This window comes from Bombus pyrosoma, linkage group LG1 (assembly GCF_014825855.1).
Source record: "Bombus pyrosoma isolate SC7728 linkage group LG1, ASM1482585v1, whole genome shotgun sequence".
NCBI lineage: Eukaryota > Metazoa > Arthropoda > Insecta > Hymenoptera > Apidae > Bombus > Bombus pyrosoma.
The window spans coordinates 1,369,252-1,386,002 of record NC_057770.1 but is presented as its reverse complement, the minus strand read 5'-3'; the positions used below and the strand labels follow the sequence as shown (position 1 = coordinate 1,386,002).

The window sequence follows — 16,751 nt, the reverse complement described above, 5'->3', positions numbered from 1 at the left end:
CGTTATTTTATCAGCCTCAAAAGATTAGGCGATTGTTTGCCGAGCTGCAATAACTTTTATTCCAGTCGCGTACATTTAAAGCGTTATACCAACGCATATCAAATAAATTAGGATAAAAAATCGATGTTCTGCTTTTTTAAACTACACGGCATATAAAACGTCGATTTAAGCAATGTACTAATCGACGCTAACTATTCCTTTCTCAGAATACTTCAATTTATCTTATTGACACTCTTGAATTAAATATGACTACTTACTAGTTACCTTAAGTACATGCATGACAGCAACATTTTAGCAAAAATATTTTTATTCTGCTGATTAGTAATATCTCTCGTCGTCATTTAAATCAACGAAGGGAATGAGATTTGTATCTATTATTTTGCAAATGATTTCATAGGTAACAAATAGTGAAATCGATATCGAAATGAAAGTTGTAAATAGAAGAGCACAAAAACAGTGCTGCTTAAGGCACTTGAATGTGTACAATACTTTGTTAAATAATTCGGTATAAAAAAGTATCTTTTACAACGTTAATGCCTATCATAGGCAACGTAGATAAATGATATAACGCTCCTAGATCAAGGCCACAATGGAATGTAAGTTTCTTTTTTCAACAATCAAAGGCCACTTAAATGTTCCTATATCCTATATATTCTAAAATGTACCATCTAACAGCAGACTAAAAAAAACAATCGTAAACACGATTACGTTTGTAATCTATGTCCGTGTTAATAAATCAATTACCACACCCGTCTTTTTACACCAACTTGTCAGCACTTAGCAGTTCGTATGCCTGGAGCCCCTCATCAATGGAATTAAAATACTTGGACTCTGCGCTTGCCTAAGAAATGGATGCTGTAACAATTCAGTAGCCGTGGCTCTTTGCGCCGGATCACGAACAAGCATTCTTTCCAAAAACCCTTGAAGACGCGGACTGACCTTTTGAATAACAACAGTGACAATCATATCAATAAATAATCCATATAAACCATATCATTATGTCTGCATAAATAATATATTGTGGAATATTTTGAACTCACTTTATGAGAATTTTTCAACTTTGGAGGAGGCATATCTCTAATACGTCTCATAGCTTGTAAAGGAGGTTCGTTGAAAAACGGTGGCTCTCCGTCAACCATTTCGATGATCATTATACCTAATGACCAAATGTCTACCTCAGGACCGTATGGCAACCTGAAGCAGTGAATGCATATATGAATATATACATATATATATATATATATATATATATATATATATATATATATATATACATGTACACAATATATCATTAATGAATTGAAAACAGAACACTTGTACGAAATTGAACAGAAAAGTTGTAATTTACCTAGAAATAACTTCTGGGCTCATCCAATATGGCGTTCCAACGAGAGACTTTCGCCTGGGCAATTCTTGAGACACTTGAGCACAAAATCCAAAGTCGGATAATTTAACTCTACCATCGGCCGTTAGTAATATCGAATCAGACTTGATGTCCCTATGAATAACACCTTGAGAATGTAAATATGCAAGTGGTTTCAAACATTGAGAACACACTGTGGCAATCTGACTTTCGTCCATCCGAGAGTGCGTGACAATATCCGTAAGCGCTCCACCTTCAAGGTATTCCATCACGACCCATAATTCGTCGTCTACCAAGAAACTGTCATACATTTCGACAATATTCGGATGGTGGTAGTCTCGCATGATAACCACTTCGTTAAAAAGTAGTTCACGCCGCTGCTGTTTTCTTAAATCCATTTTCTTCACTGCCACTTGCCGATTTGTATTTTTTTCAGTCGCTATACATACTGTTCCAGTGCTTCCTTCTCCGATTTTAAGAAAATTTTCTAAATTTTCTCTTGGATCGCCACGACTTACCTACAGTATTACGTAGTATAACAGTAACGATTAAAACGAAATAAAAACTGTCAAGTATCGTATTCTTTTCATATTGATTATTGATGCTAATCTTTAGTTTCTTACCACCATCTGTAAAGCCGCTCGAAATTGTTCATGAGTGAGTCTCTGTTCTGCTGTTTGTTTGTTCGTCGTACTCGAACTTGAACCGACTGCTAGATTTCCCGAAGATAAAGCACTCTTCATATTTTGATTTTGATCAGGTGTCGAACTGTTTCCGGAGGACGGTAGATTGGACTTTGACAAATTATGCATCGATTGAGACGTTTCAATAGGTTTTTTTATATGAGATTGCAAAATGGATGAATTTTCTGGCGTACTGTAGGCTTGCGAATATTTATTAACATTATGCGTACTCAATTGGCTCAACGGTCGCTGTGAAGCGATGGATCCGACAGGTGAAATTTTAGGTTGCAGCTTATGCAAAAGAGTATTTTGAGTTACTTGTTGATCCCTCGAGGATGTTTCGATATGTGAAGCCTGTATAAATAATGATATATATTTTTAAACATTGATAAAATGTAATAATACTTATGCATAGCACTGCTTACCTGAACGTTTCCATTGTATTGTCCAGACGTACTTGTAGTCATCTGAGTATTTAGCCTATGAAATTCAGAATCTACGAGTTGGGGAGTACTAGGACTTTGCATAGGACATTGTGGGGTTGTAATGGGACTCAAGTTTTGGAAATTTAAAGATAAATTCTGGGCATTAGAACCAACATGCGTTAAATTGGGAGATGATTGCATATTTGGATTGAGATTCTGAAGATTTGGGATCATATTTTGCGCATTAGGATGCAACGTGCTTGCAACATTGGGTGAATTTTGTCTCATTTTATCAAGGTAATTATGTTGCTTTCCAAAGTTAGTATATCCTTGTACTTGATTAGTACTAGAAGGTATTTCTTGACCTTCTGGCACAGATGGTGGCAAATTACTGTTATGCCTGTAACATAAAAGCATAATAAGATACTTAATAATTATAATAACACCTACAATAACATGTTTGTTATATACAATAACACTTATAATAACGTCTTTCTTATTTATAATAACACCCTAATTTCACACATATGGAAAAAGGTTACCTGTAATCCCTTCTGAGTCTTGGTGGGCTTGAAGAACGAAGAGAGTTAGATCTAGCAACTGTGCTGGTTTTGGGCAATCCATTTTCAGTATTTTTCTCACTGGTGGAAGTTCTTCCTTTTGGATCATTATGCCCTCGAACAATAGTTTTCAGATCTAAAATTTCCGTGGGTGTAATTTCACTTGGATCCACCAAGGGTAATGGTCTGTTTGTAGATTTCAAAATCTGATTGTTTCCAACAATAGAAGCCCACTGCAATGGAAGTCCAATGAACTTTCCTTCGCGTTTATCAAATCCAGTATGTACACGATGTTCAAAATTTGTCGGAGTAGATATTTGTGGTTTCTTCTTCTTTTTGGCAAACATTGCCCTTCCTGCAATAATTATATTAATATTAAAATACTCCAGATACAATTAAAGTCAAAGAGTATAATGCTTTAAACATCCGTATATGTTAACATGGTTGCAAAACACGTAGTCTAACGAGTATTTAATCATATATTTCAAACGACAAGAGGATCCTGAAGAGTAACAGATTTGAATCTGTCAATTGTATTTGTTGCAAGAGCATCATCCTCTCAAAGAATAATTTTGATGTATTATAGAATATATGTGATAATTGAAAATGATTGAAAGATTAATTGTTACGTTCTAAGAGGAAATAAAGATGTAAATCGTAAAAAATTATGCGGTAGAAAATTTAGAGAAAATAATAAAGAGGAAGAGAAGCCAAATGACAGCAACGCCTACCAGTACGTGATGCGACCGCCTTCAAATAGTTTCTTTGATCTGTTGGTTAGATTTCACAGGAATTATTGTTTTCCGTTAACGTCACACAGTTTTGAAAAAATTCCAAACTTAAAATTGTGTCGAAACATAAAAAACTTGGGTAATTAAAATAAGTAAATACGACATTTAGCCTTTCGACAGGTCGTTCACACACCGGCGCTCCGCGCGGAGAGCTTACGAATCTTTCTTGGCATTTGGCTCGTGACAATTTACTCAAATGTGCGTGAGGTAGCACCTGCAATGAGATTACCACAAAGAACGTAACGCATAGAAAACTGTGTCGGGAGAAAGCAATTGCCGATCATGATTCGAAAAGAAAGGATACATCGATTCACAATCATTCTAACTCTGCCTGTTAGCGTACGTATTGTATATTATGCGAACTAGGAACGCATTTTTTCGAGAGACAAATTGAATGAAAACTTTTGAAATTGTGCGAAATGTTCATAAAGGAACATTTTTGATCTTAGATAGAACGGATACGAGTATTTAAATTTTGAAATAAATTTTATCGAAAAATATCTGAACTTTAATACCTGTATATATATATATATAGAGAGAGAGAGAGATCGGAATGATAAAAATACTCGATTCAATATCTCCACTGTTGTGTGTCTTCCTTCGAAACCTACTTTCGCTTAAACGTATATATACGTATAACAGTTCTTACATATATTAATTACGAGTTTTGAGTTTAACAAATAGCATTTGGGAAAGATATTATACGTATAAATCAGATGTATGTGCAGTTTGCTGTATTTGCAATCTGTATTTTGGAAAGATTGTTAAATTGTACGAAGAACAATTGTACAGTAGGAAGATATCATTCATGATATCGCGACGTGAAACGTTTGGTTTTTCTTCGAAAGAAAGCGTTTACAAGATCTAGTTAATCGATCGTTCGAACCTATCAGAGCTATTAAAAATGTACGAGAGAAAGGAGAAACGAGAAACTATTTCCCCCGTCTATTTAAAAGTTAAGTTGACAAAAAAATGTTTCATCGTTGTTGTTTCCAGTTACTTTCACAAGTGAAAAAGTAACCTGTATGTTAACAAGCAACGACGTTAGAAACAAATTTCGTTTCTCACGACCGAGAACAAAATAGAGCATTAAACATTTTACTATCCTTTCCATGTTGTAAGGTTATTATCGTGAGTATTTTACATTGTCATTTGACATTTTTATTGCTGTTCATGCGTAAAAAAAAAAGAAACGATAACAATAGCATTTAAAAAAGTTTGAATGCGATGAATATGCCAAAGTCAAAGATGGAACATTCAGCAGTTGTGTTTTATAATTAGTTGATATTTCTCAAATAATTTTTGTTTATTGTTAATCTTAATCGGATTTTCGTTGCTCTCTTAAAATAAGAGTGGCAAGAACAGTCAATATATTCAGTTATATATTAGTATATATCTTGATAAGGCTGCTGATGATTCTACCGAGATTCAATATTATTATTCGATACGTAACGAACGGTACAGATGCAAGAAAGCTCCTCCCATTGCCAACTTATTAACCTTATAACGTCTCCAAAACTTTATATTTTGAAATAATGTACGCTGTTCAATGCATCAATTTGTTGATAGCGTCATTTTGTTATATCGGGGTCGATAACTTTTTTGGAGTATTAATCCTTCATATTTGCGGCCAATTAGAAAATCTTCGCTTTCACCTTGCAAATATGAAGAATTCGAGATATGGATATGAGACTACTAATCACGTTTTAGGAGCTACTATAGAAGATCACATACGACTCATCAGATACATATGAATTTCGATTGACATTGTTACACAGGTCTGCGTTATTTTCTCTTATTTTTCTTTCCAATTTACAAATACATATGTATTATATTATGTTTTTATTAAATATACACAACTATAATTATAGGGCGATTAACGTGATCGAAAATATATCGACGACGCTGTTATTTCTCGCATTGTTGATTAATTTCGACATATGTGCCTGTATCTATGGGTTATTATTAATCGCAGCAAGTGAATTGATTTATAGAATTACGAAGGATAATTGCGAAACAAATCGCAAAGTTAATGATAGTGATATTTAAATTCTGATATTTCTTAAATATGTATAGATATCCGCTGGGAAAGAGCGATTTACCGTACTTCGAGTGGTGGTCTACTTATTCTGTAATTTTGTAAATACATTTCTTCAAACGTCTCTTTATTTCTTGGCAGAACAAATGTTAGTAAGTCAAATAGGTGAAGATGCTTAATACCGTCTTTTCACGATTCGTCGCATCATTTATTGGTGTTCATTCAAAGTCTCTTTACGACACATGTATGCATATAGTCCGAAGGAGTACACGATACTGCATACGAATGTGAGTGGGTAAGCCTGAAATCCATGAAAGCGAAAAGCTTGATTATAATCATGGCAAGATCAAAGAGACCGCTCCATTTAACCACGGGAAAATTATTTCCTCTAACGATGCTAATGTTTTGTAATGTAAGCCTACTTTTCTTTCCTTGTCTTTTTCTTCTTCTGTCTTTGTCTTTTGCCTAGCGTCGTTTCAGATATTAGAAGTATCACTCAGCTATACATCCTTCCTACTGATAATGTTACATTAAGACATTACAATTTATGAACATTGACCAGTCAATCTAATTGAGTTCTCTCTAGTTTATATCACCAAAGATGCTTAAACGAGGCCCTTTCTATGAAATATATATCATAAATTTTTGGAGAAAAGATAAACATAGATAGAACATTGTGTGCTTCCAATCATAAGTATCATTATTTATAATAGAAGTAAATACATAAATTAACGTTAGAAATTATAAATTCATTATTTTTGTCTATATATACACATATACTTCTCTTCGTTATATGAGCAGTAAAGATACAATATGCGTCAATTTAATCTAATTTATTCTAATGAGGTAGAATATATCGAAATAAACAGATTCTTCCGACTATTCAAATAAAATAAAAAAATACATTTAGGAAATAATAATATTTCTATGAAATATTATCAATTGTGCTAAAATATAATATAATAAAATAAAAAAGATATTAAAATAGATAATTAGAAACGAGTAATTTCATATAAAATATTTGCAATAAATAATCCGAAATAAAAATATCTTGATTTTTTTTTGTTTTAATAGATATGCGTCATAAATAGATATATACACATATAGTATGTATCGAAAGAGATGTGTTCTGTAATATATCGTTATCGAGCGCGATCATTCAAGTTGCAGTTCCGTGTAAAACTTGTTAGATAGTGGTATGGTCAAGCAACGAATTTACGTATGTACTTACATACATATAATTGTGCAGTAGATGTATGGTATTTATGTAACGTGTGCTTGTCATGTGTGGTAGAACGCGCAGTATAGTTTCGTGATATAGAAGTAAATCGATCGATTCAACAGATATAATTTTTGGAAGAAAATAAAAGGATATGTGCATAATCGTAAAGAGTACAAGAAACTGAATACGCTGAAACGGAAAACAAGCAGAATAGGAATTAACAGATTTTGATTTGCTCGTTCTGCTTTGTGGGTGAAATGTGTAATCTCCGTAGTAAGTATAGATATAAAAAAAATCATCGTGTGCACTTAGTTTGGTTGTAACAAATAACGGAACGGAATTATCGTATGAAATAGAATCTTACGAATAAAATGATTGCATGCGTAAAAATCTTTGAATCGACTAAATCGTTCGCCGTATATATACATTTAAGGTTACACGACTCTGTACGCTACTATTGACTACATTTTTAAAACATTACTACTACATTATTTGTGCTTCTTATGCTATAATCAGGTTGTTTATATGCAAAACATGATAAGACCAGATAAATAAACAAATTTCACTTTCAGACTAAATCATAGCAAATGGAAGATTTTAAAGTGAAAGATGAACCGATGGATGCGTTAAACATAGACAGTCAGGTTATGGTAAACGTTTTCTATGAAACAGCAGCACCATACAATACAATGCTTCCATAAGGACTCTAACTTAAACCTTACTTTAAGGACGAAAACATTGTAAGCGTTGTACTTAAAGAAGAACCAGGCGATAGATTTGATCCAGACTACATGGAGGACATCTGCTCTGGGACATTCGAGAAGGTATTTTTACCTATCGAAAATAACGAAGTTGACTTCTCTAATGAAATGGTAAATTTCGTTCAAAATTGTCAGCAGTTGAGTTTTGTTTGTAGAAGAGTCAATCGATCCAACAAAACGATTCTAGGTAAAACTCGAATTGGATGGGGAATCCAGTAGTCATCAAAATTGGACGGCACAAATTGCAAGCACAAATTTGTGTGATAAAGAAGATGGTGCTATGCAAAGGTGCTTGACCAATCCAAACTTTGCTCAAGTCCATGATGCAGAAAAACATCCTGGATTTTGTCAAAATGGACAGCAACCGAAATTTTATAAAATACAATGTTCAATTTGCAAAAAATGGTTTTTGAATAATGATTCTATGGTTACTCACTTGAGAATGCACTGTAGTGGAAATCAATGTGAAGTTTGTCAACAAAATTTTCAGGATACTTCTAGTTTACACGCTCATATGTTGACTCATGTTGGAATGAGTCCACTGGAATGCAATGTCTGTCAAAAGCGATTTGCTTACAAATGGTGTTTGCGTAGTCACATGCAAATGCATGTGCTGGAAAAACCATATGACAATGATGCGTTACAACAAGTGTTTATGAAAAGACCAGATTCTGAGCATGATCAATCATTGAACATAGAGGAAAGAGTATTTGAATGTGATGTTTGTCACGCAACGTTTAAAGAGAAATCTAGTCTAAATCGTCATGTGCTTACTCATACAGAGGAACGTCCATACAAATGCGATGTATGTTTTGCAGCATTTAGGGAAAAAGCAAAGTTGAATATGCACATGACATTACACAGTGGAAACAAACAGTTCAAGTGTACAATGTGTCATAGATCGTTCACACAGAAAACAGCATTGAACAACCATATGTTAGCGCACAGCGGTGAAAAACCGCACGCATGTAATATTTGTGAAAAAACGTACAAACGAAAGTCAGAATTAATAAGGCATACAATGGTTCATACTGGAGAAAGACCATACGAGTGTAAAGAATGCCTAATGACCTTTCGCGAAAAGGCAAAATTAAATTCCCATATGCTTGTCCACACAGGTGAAAAACCACATGCATGTCAGATATGCCATAAGGCTTGCGCTCGAAAATCAGATCTTAATAGTCATATGCTATTACATACCGGGGGTCAATATGATTGCAAAGTCTGCGATAAAATATTTACACGTAAATCGGATTTAAATCGACATACTTTGATACATACGGGCGAAAAGCCATTTGCGTGCGAGCTATGTGACATGGCCTTTAGAGAAAAAACTAGATTAAATTCTCATATGCTTGTGCATACTGGCGATAAACGGCATGCCTGTCATATTTGTCAAAAATCCTTCAAAGAGAAATCTTCGTTGCGGAAACATATGTTAAGTCACACTGGTGATAGACCATACGAATGCTATGTATGTCATAAAGCATTTACTCAGAAAACAACGTTAAATAGTCATGTATTAGTACATGCAGGAGAACGACCATATGAATGCAGTGCATGTCAGAAGATATTTAAGGATAAAGCAACGTTAAAAAAACATTTGTCCGTGCACATAAACGAAAAAACCCATGAATGCCTGATTTGTTTAAAAAAGTTCACCCATAAAGCTGCATTAAATAGTCATTTATCAACAAATCATACATCGTAATCAACGGGATCTAGTCTATTATATTTCGGCTTTTAGTTTCTTTCTATTAAGCGCTGTTCGTATATAGCCGCGTAAAGATGATTACGTCTATCTACATCTGTTTTATATGCTGACCGATCCAAACGATCATATTCTTTTCTGTATATCTTTACGTACAATAAATTAATTTCTAAATAATTTTTGACGATCCCATCTTTTTACCCCCCAATACCTCTATATGACAAATGAAATGTGTTCCATTTGTAAAAACATATGTATATTAGATTTTTGAACGTTTATTACCACAATTATATTAGCTATTAAGTTATAAATTATATTAACGATATAAAATTTTTTACGACTACAATAATTAACATATTGATAATTGTGGTAATAGCAATATGAAAATGATTTTAATACTTCCAAATTAATTCCGGAAATTTCATACATGCGTACAAATCGAAGATCCTACCAAAGGAAATCTTTGATCCTACGACTTTGTGCAACGTAAAAAAATTCCCTAGTATGATGTAGCTTTTCTACCAGATTAGTAAAAGGAACAAAATTTAAGTTTCAATAAGTTTTATCGTACATATATAATAGATATATAATGTTTACATTTTGATCATTGTGTCAATTTATTGTTTACTATACAAATTACTACCAAAATTACAATTTTCATTTCACAGGTTAACTAATTATCATTAATTATATACAAAAACAGTTATTTGCAAATACGAGTCGTTTCGAAATTTGCTCAAAAAGTTATTCTTTATTAAAATATATGTAAATATACCAAAATGATAAGATATATAAATTCTCTGTAACTGGGAATTGATTGAAAGAAGAACTTTGCAAATGGAATTATCACAAAATTCTCGTATTTCGTCTGATGAAGGAACAAAAGGATTTGATTTATCTGCTGGTAAAACGTGGATATATCCTGAGAATTATCCTATCAGAGATTATCAGTTCAATATAGTTCAAGCATGTTTATACAAGAATACATTGGTTTGTTTACCCACTGGTAAATTATTTTTTTAAAATATTGCATACAAAAAAGCATATACATATATTCTATTTCTCTCTTATATATATATATTTTATTCTTATTAGGATTGGGGAAAACATTTATTGCTGCGGTTGTAATGTATAACTTTTGGAGATGGTATCCATGTGGGAAGGTTGTATTTTTAGCACCCACCAAACCATTAGTTGCTCAACAAATTTTCGCATGTCATAATACAATGGGAATTCCTAGTATAGAAACTATTGAGCTTACAGGTATATCAATGATATATTAATAATCCGTGAAATGTTTTAAATATTATATAAATTATATATTTATATTTACTTTACTATCAAAATATTATATTTTTACAGGAGCAGTCAACCACAAGCAACGTGAAATAGCTTGGTCAAAAAAAAGAGTAATATTTGCTACTCCTCAGGTTTTCCATAATGATTTAGACAAAAATGTTGTACCTAGTGATTTAGTAAAATGTGTAGTTATAGATGAAGCTCATAAGGCATTAGGAAAACATTCTTATTGTGAGGTATCTATTCCACACAAGGAAGTTATCATTCATAAATAAATAAATAAAGGAACACCAAAAATTTTTAATCATAATACTCATTAATAAGTTGAATAACGTTCAGTATGTTTTATATTCATAGTGCATTCGAATATTAAATGAAAAGAATCAAACTTTCAGGGTATTAGCCCTTTCTGCTACACCAGGAAATAAAATTGATAACGTTCATGAGGTATATTTTGTTATATAAATATTACTAAAATGTATATAGACATTACTAAAATACTTTCTATAGTTGTACTATATTTTATACAAATAACTAAATTATCTTTTATAGGTGCTACAGAATTTATTAATTGCTCATATAGAATTAAGAGATGAAACCTCTTTGGATATTATACCTTATATTAATAAAAGAAAAGTTGATATAATTTTAGTACCACTTAACAAAAAATTAGCTGAATACAAAGAGAGGTATATCTTTATCATGGATCGTCATGTTAAAATTTTACTTCAACATAATATTCTTCATGGACATACAGCAAATATTTCGAAAGGAAGGGTAAATTATACTACTAGGTATTAGATGGTAATAATAATAATGTAAGACGATTTGTTTCATTGTTTTAGATATTTCATTTATTAAAGGAATATCAAAAGAAAACACATAAATCAGGAAATTATGGGCAAATTATAAAGACATTAAATATATTAATGACAATGTACCATGCTTATGAACTTATGATTAGAGATGGACTTCGAGCGTTTCATAAATTTTATCAAAGTATGAAATTTCCATTTTGTTTTCAGTTTGATCATAAAATTTACATTTAACTACTTATTTCATTGTTCTAATAGATCATTCTGATAAGTTTTGGATGAATGATGAACCACAATTGCAGACATTGCTTGAAGATATTACAACGTATCTTGGCCCATTCCCGGATATACAGATTTTATGTGAAGAAGCTGGAATGGAAGTTCGTACAAACTTATATAAAATGCAGGAGATTTGATATTTTTTTATATGTAACTCAAAAATTAATTTCAGATACCGCAAAATCTTATATTTGGACATACTAAGTTTGACAAGTTAAAAGAACTACTTCTGCATCATTTTAAGAAAAGTGAAGAGAAACAAAGCGATACAAGAGCTATAGTTTTTGTCGAGGTTTGTGATTTTCAAGTTCATTGCTGCAGTAGAATTTTATTATTGTTATTTTATTATTTCTCTTGTACAGTATCGGGATATCGTGAGTGAAGTTTATATTCTATTGTTACAATGCCGACCATTAATAAGGCCACAAATGTTTGTTGGCCAAGCTGGACAGAAACAAAAACAACAGATAAAAGCGTTAGAGAATTTTAGAAATAATCATGTTAATGTTCTTATATCTACAAGTATAGGTATGTAGCGTAATATATACAATAGTAATGTATAAAGGAGTAACGCACTGTTAATGAAAATAAAGCTTTGTGAAATATCTTCGCCTGATATCTAATAGGAGAAGAAGGATTGGATGTTGGAGAAGTAGATTTAATAATATGTTTTGATGTATCTCAACATTCACCTACGCGGTTAGTACAAAGAATGGGGAGAACGGGTCGAAAACGCGATGGGCATATAATTATTCTAGTCACAGATGGGAAAGAACATGAGGTAATCAAAAACATAACATTTCAAAATATTTCAAATACTTTATATATTAGATGATAATGTTGTTATATTATAGACATTAAAATCCACAATGGCTAGAAGAGATTCTTTGAATTATAAGATATTAAATACAAGTAATATTTTCTCTTCGCTTTATCAAAGCAATCCTCGTATGATCCCTGATGTTTTCACACCGGAATGTCTAAGAATGCAGATTTCTGTGCAGGCAAAAAGTCCAGTTACAAAATATAAAAAGAACAAAGGAAAATCAGATAAAAAACCAGAAAAAAAATGCCAGAATACCTTAAAAAAAATTAGCAATACAGGTAACAATCTTGTAAAATTGTTTTCATTACAGTGTTTTTTGTAAGTTGTTTTAATAAATACGTTAATTGTATACGCACTTTAGAATCCAATTTTGAATCGCAAAAAGATGGAGCTAATTTTTCAATGATGAAATATTTGAAAATCGAACAAACTAAAGAACACAAAAAGGGTAGTTCCGAAATGTTTAATTCCGAAATAATTCAAAATAATAACGGTTGTAAAACTATACCGTTATCAGATGTGAAAATTCTTTCTTGCGATAATGAGGCTGTTGATTTTCTTACGATATGCGCTTTAAGGATCTCTGAAAAAGAAGAGAAAATAAAGAATGAATGCAAAATCGACAAATGTTACATATCATCATATTCTACTAAAAAAGATTTTTTTGAATTTTCTGTACCTGATATTAAAATTCTTGATTGTTTAATCACATTAAACGATGTCATTCCACTTAATTGTAATAAAAATAAATTAGATAACGCTAGTGAGAACAACAATGATAACGATTTGTATTATAATGAATCTGTATTGGAAAGTAGAATAACAGAAATCGTTGACAAATCTCAACGACTATCGTGTTCTAGATTTGAAGATTTGCTCGACGATAGTAGTGATTCAAACGAAAACGATTTATTGGATAATGAAGAAAATAATCCTCACAATAGTAATATACATTCTATTTGTGATCTTTCAATCGCTTCCGATCGATGCGAAGCAGGAAATAAAAATAACACGTTGCAAAATTTGGAATTTGGTACGTTTGAAGACCTATTGGATGAAACATCTGATGATTCTGAAACTGATATTTTTGAACGAAATTGTACAAAAAATACCGATGTTAATAACGACGTACAAATAAAAAATTCTTCCAATGATACAAAGTTAAATCACAATTTCAAATCAAAAACCAATATACGTTTGGAAGGGACGATCGAAATAAACGAAAATTTTTCTTCAGCTCCAATACACCAATGTAAACGAGATTTTGGAAAAAATTGTAACGAAGAAACGGCGGATAAGAGCAGTTACTCGTCGAAAATGTTTGAATTTGAAGATAATCGCCTTTTTAGCATAACGCAAGCAATCGAGGAAATACCTCAATTAAATTCAAATCCAATCGATTCGAAAACGATCGAGGAATCCGAAGATGATATATTTCAAGACGAAAGCTTCTTACTGCAAATCGATGACCAGTCAAATTATGATAAAGAAATTGAACCCAACCCAATTGAATATAAAGATGAACAGAATTTTGATAAACCGAGAAATCCAAACGGTTCAAACGATCGATCGCTCGATACCGAGTTAAAAATGGAAGAATTCGAATGGAACGACGATTTTGAAGTTCCGACTGACGCTGTAGAAAATTATGAGAAATCCAACACATTTGAAGAGAAACGAAAGAGTGAAACATTGGTAGAAGCGGAAACCAATCAGGAAGAGTATTTTTCAGATAACGAAGAATGGATTTCATTTAAAAAGCCAATGGATATCTCAAAGCAGAACGCTTCTCCAAGTACGACTATAGCGAAAAAATTAGCAAACGTAAGAAAATGTCGGAATTCAAAGAGCAGTTGCTCCAGAAATAAGAACGATTCGATGAACGATGATGTATCTGCAAAAGAGGAAAGAAGCATTTACTTCGTCAACGAATCGAACGATACAAGAAGATATAAAAGTCACAAGAACGAAGTGGAATGTTTCCGAAAGCGTAATCGCAACCGAAAGTTAAGAAAAACAAAGAATGAGTTTATATGCGAGGAAGCGGAGGTCTCCCCAAATAACGATACAACGGATGAAAGTTCTGAAACCGATGATGATCTAGAGGACTTTGTTAGGTATACACAGAATATACACGATACATCTGACATGCACGCTCATTATTTACAAACCGTTAGGAGCCCAATAAAAAGACAGGGTGGTTTCATTTTCAAGCAGCCACGTACGCTTAATTCTAGTATAGATGTGTATTCACAGGCTGCAACTCAGACAGCAGAAGCTTATATTAATGTAAGTAAAATAAATAGTCTTGCAAATATAAAAATAATGTGCAAACGCATGAATTTAAAAGTGGCGATGCTGTTTTTCAGGATTCCTTTTGTATAGCAGAAGATAAAAGTGACGGCGAAGATATTACTCGGGACAGCGAACTGTCTGAACTAGAGAAGGCTGAACTAAAGCTTGAAAAACGAAAACGTAAACGGTCTCGCGATAAACAATCGAACCGGCAAGCGAAAAGAAGTAAACGGAGAAATATAATAAATTATTTTAGTAGCAGTAGCGAAGACGAGACTGAAATATTGCGCAAACAGATAAAGGATGAATCACTGTTGTTAACGTAATTGTGAGGTATCCTTAACGTGATCGAGTGTACATAGTGATAAACCGATATTTTTTTTTCACTTTTGTATTATATATTATATAGCATAAAAATTACCGAGTCTTCTATTTATTGAAGATAAAGAATAAGTCATATAATTCGGATTTCGTACTTGAATCGTCATCACAACCTTTTTTAAGATAAGAAATAGCAGTAAGTCATAATGCACACAAAACAAACAACATGTAATCATAGGTATACGAGGAAACGTCATTTCAAAAGTGAAATTTCCATTCATCCCTGATCAAGATTAAACCGTTAATTATTAGCTGGAATTTGAAAAGAAAATAATTTTCCCTGATGGTAATTTATCTGCACGATCTTCCTTTCTTTTTGAGTCTCGAAGGTATATAAAGCTACGTGTATTTTCGCACGTTCGCGGGGAGACGCGATCTCGAAGAAGCGCGCCAACGGGAGTCGTAAATTCCCGTTACGATTGACCAATCGACGCCACGAATCGTACGATCGCTTATTTCTTGTGGGATAATAAGGGTGATTAATTGAAATAACGCTGCGGTTGACAGGTTACAATATATTTAATCGATCCAACAACTTCGGTGATACAATGGTGAATGCTTGTACGAACAACGACGTGAGAGTACGACCTGAGACTCTTATGGTATCGTTGCGTTGACTAGATGTATTCAACCGAACACAGGATGATGGCTTGACCGAGTGAGACGTGGTGATGACTGCTTGACCACTTGCTCGATGAGTGCTGAACTGTAACTCCCGAGAATTGTACTGGACTCGGAATCGGAGAGAATGAGACTTGGAATCAGAATCAAACAGAGATTGAACTGAGACTGATCTGGGATCAGAAGGAGACTTGGGATGAGAGTTAGAATCCGCCTAGAACGAGACTGCTGAGCTGCCCTTAAGGTGTCTCGGAGGAAAGCTTGGTGTGGGTATGTCCTTTGACCGAAGAACGCGGATTCGTTATTCACACTTTTCGTCCAGGAAGTGAAGGTAACGATCCGCGATGCCGATTGATGATGACCCACTCTAATGACCAGAATATGCAGAAGACTCTCGCCAAACTAGAGCGGCGGTGGACTTTGCTCTAGATGAAAAACAGCCTTTTATGATGGACATGTTTTGGGTTTTTCCCATCTGATAACTTTTTTTTATTATATTGTTTATTTTTAATTTTACAATTTGTCCAGTGGGACATTAGGTAAAATGTTATAACATATGATTGAATAGCATGTGGATGGTTACCCCCAGCGGGGTGCCATCTTCGCGTTTTTTAGTTTATATCCTTTATGAGATCAGCTGGGTGTTTCCTTTTTAGTCTTCTTTCTATTCTTGCGTTGATC

At 33.1% G+C, this 16,751-nt stretch overlaps 3 protein-coding genes and 1 pseudogene across 5 annotated transcripts; 3 read left to right on the top strand and 1 right to left on the bottom strand.

Moving 5' to 3' along the window:
* Positions 1-628: 628 nt before the first annotated feature.
* On the bottom strand, positions 629-3,962 carry LOC122565980 (serine/threonine-protein kinase PAK mbt). Its single transcript, XM_043722616.1, has 7 exons — positions 3,763-3,962; positions 3,014-3,386; positions 2,472-2,871; positions 1,987-2,400; positions 1,349-1,881; positions 1,041-1,194; positions 629-939 (listed from the first exon to the last, which is right to left on the bottom strand). Exons 2-7 carry the CDS (start codon positions 3,376-3,378, stop codon positions 778-780), a joined length of 2,028 nt encoding a protein of 675 aa, XP_043578551.1. The 5' UTR covers positions 3,379-3,386; positions 3,763-3,962; the 3' UTR covers positions 629-777.
* Positions 3,963-4,154: 192 nt separating this feature from the next.
* On the top strand, positions 4,155-6,755 carry LOC122567961 (annotated as a pseudogene).
* Positions 6,756-7,013: 258 nt separating this feature from the next.
* LOC122566004 (zinc finger protein OZF-like) lies at positions 7,014-9,731 on the top strand. Of its 2 annotated transcripts, XM_043722667.1 has the most exons (4): positions 7,014-7,355; positions 7,655-7,732; positions 7,811-7,954; positions 8,031-9,731. In XM_043722667.1, the coding sequence occupies exons 2-4, from the start codon at positions 7,670-7,672 to the stop codon at positions 9,552-9,554; spliced, it is 1,731 nt and encodes a 576-aa protein (XP_043578602.1). In that variant the 5' UTR covers positions 7,014-7,355; positions 7,655-7,669; the 3' UTR covers positions 9,555-9,731. The 2 variants fall into 2 exon arrangements, with proteins under 2 accessions (XP_043578602.1, XP_043578612.1); XM_043722677.1 differs by having other exon boundaries at positions 7,040-7,355; positions 7,655-7,906; positions 7,999-9,731.
* A 332-nt stretch (positions 9,732-10,063) lies between these two features.
* Positions 10,064-15,707, top strand: LOC122565967 (Fanconi anemia group M protein). Of its 2 annotated transcripts, none has more exons than XM_043722592.1 (13): positions 10,064-10,544; positions 10,650-10,817; positions 10,917-11,089; positions 11,211-11,300; positions 11,406-11,630; positions 11,699-11,852; positions 11,927-12,048; positions 12,120-12,239; positions 12,310-12,475; positions 12,574-12,728; positions 12,802-13,051; positions 13,135-15,062; positions 15,143-15,707. In XM_043722592.1, exons 1-13 carry the CDS (start codon positions 10,523-10,525, stop codon positions 15,392-15,394), a joined length of 3,825 nt encoding a protein of 1,274 aa, XP_043578527.1. In that variant the 5' UTR covers positions 10,064-10,522; the 3' UTR covers positions 15,395-15,707. The 2 variants fall into 2 exon arrangements, with proteins under 2 accessions (XP_043578527.1, XP_043578518.1); XM_043722583.1 differs by having other exon boundaries at positions 10,064-10,560.
* Positions 15,708-16,751: the final 1,044 nt, after the last annotated feature.

What these genes read in the sequence shown, in the direction of transcription:
- LOC122565980 (XM_043722616.1), bottom strand. Translation starts at nt 3,378, where the DNA reads ATGTTTGCCAAAAAGAAGAAGAAACCACAAATATCTACTCCGACAAAT. An exon ending in AGACTCAGAAGGGATTACAG is followed by an intron (nt 2,872 to 3,013) that starts GTAACCTTTTTC and finishes TTTATGTTACAG; the next exon opens with GCATAACAGTAATTTGCCAC. An exon ending in AGCCCAGAAGTTATTTCTAG is followed by an intron (nt 1,195 to 1,348) that starts GTAAATTACAAC and finishes TCACTGCTTCAG; the next exon opens with GTTGCCATACGGTCCTGAGG.
- LOC122566004 (XM_043722667.1), top strand. Translation starts at nt 7,670, where the DNA reads ATGGAAGATTTTAAAGTGAAAGATGAACCGATGGATGCGTTAAACATA. An exon ending in ACATAGACAGTCAGGTTATG is followed by an intron (nt 7,733 to 7,810) that starts GTAAACGTTTTC and finishes CCTTACTTTAAG; the next exon opens with GACGAAAACATTGTAAGCGT. An exon ending in TTGACTTCTCTAATGAAATG is followed by an intron (nt 7,955 to 8,030) that starts GTAAATTTCGTT and finishes AAACGATTCTAG; the next exon opens with GTAAAACTCGAATTGGATGG.
- LOC122565967 (XM_043722583.1), top strand. Translation starts at nt 10,392, where the DNA reads ATGGAATTATCACAAAATTCTCGTATTTCGTCTGATGAAGGAACAAAA. An exon ending in ATTGGTTTGTTTACCCACTG is followed by an intron (nt 10,561 to 10,649) that starts GTAAATTATTTT and finishes TATTCTTATTAG; the next exon opens with GATTGGGGAAAACATTTATT. An exon ending in CAAATATTTCGAAAGGAAGG is followed by an intron (nt 11,631 to 11,698) that starts GTAAATTATACT and finishes TCATTGTTTTAG; the next exon opens with ATATTTCATTTATTAAAGGA.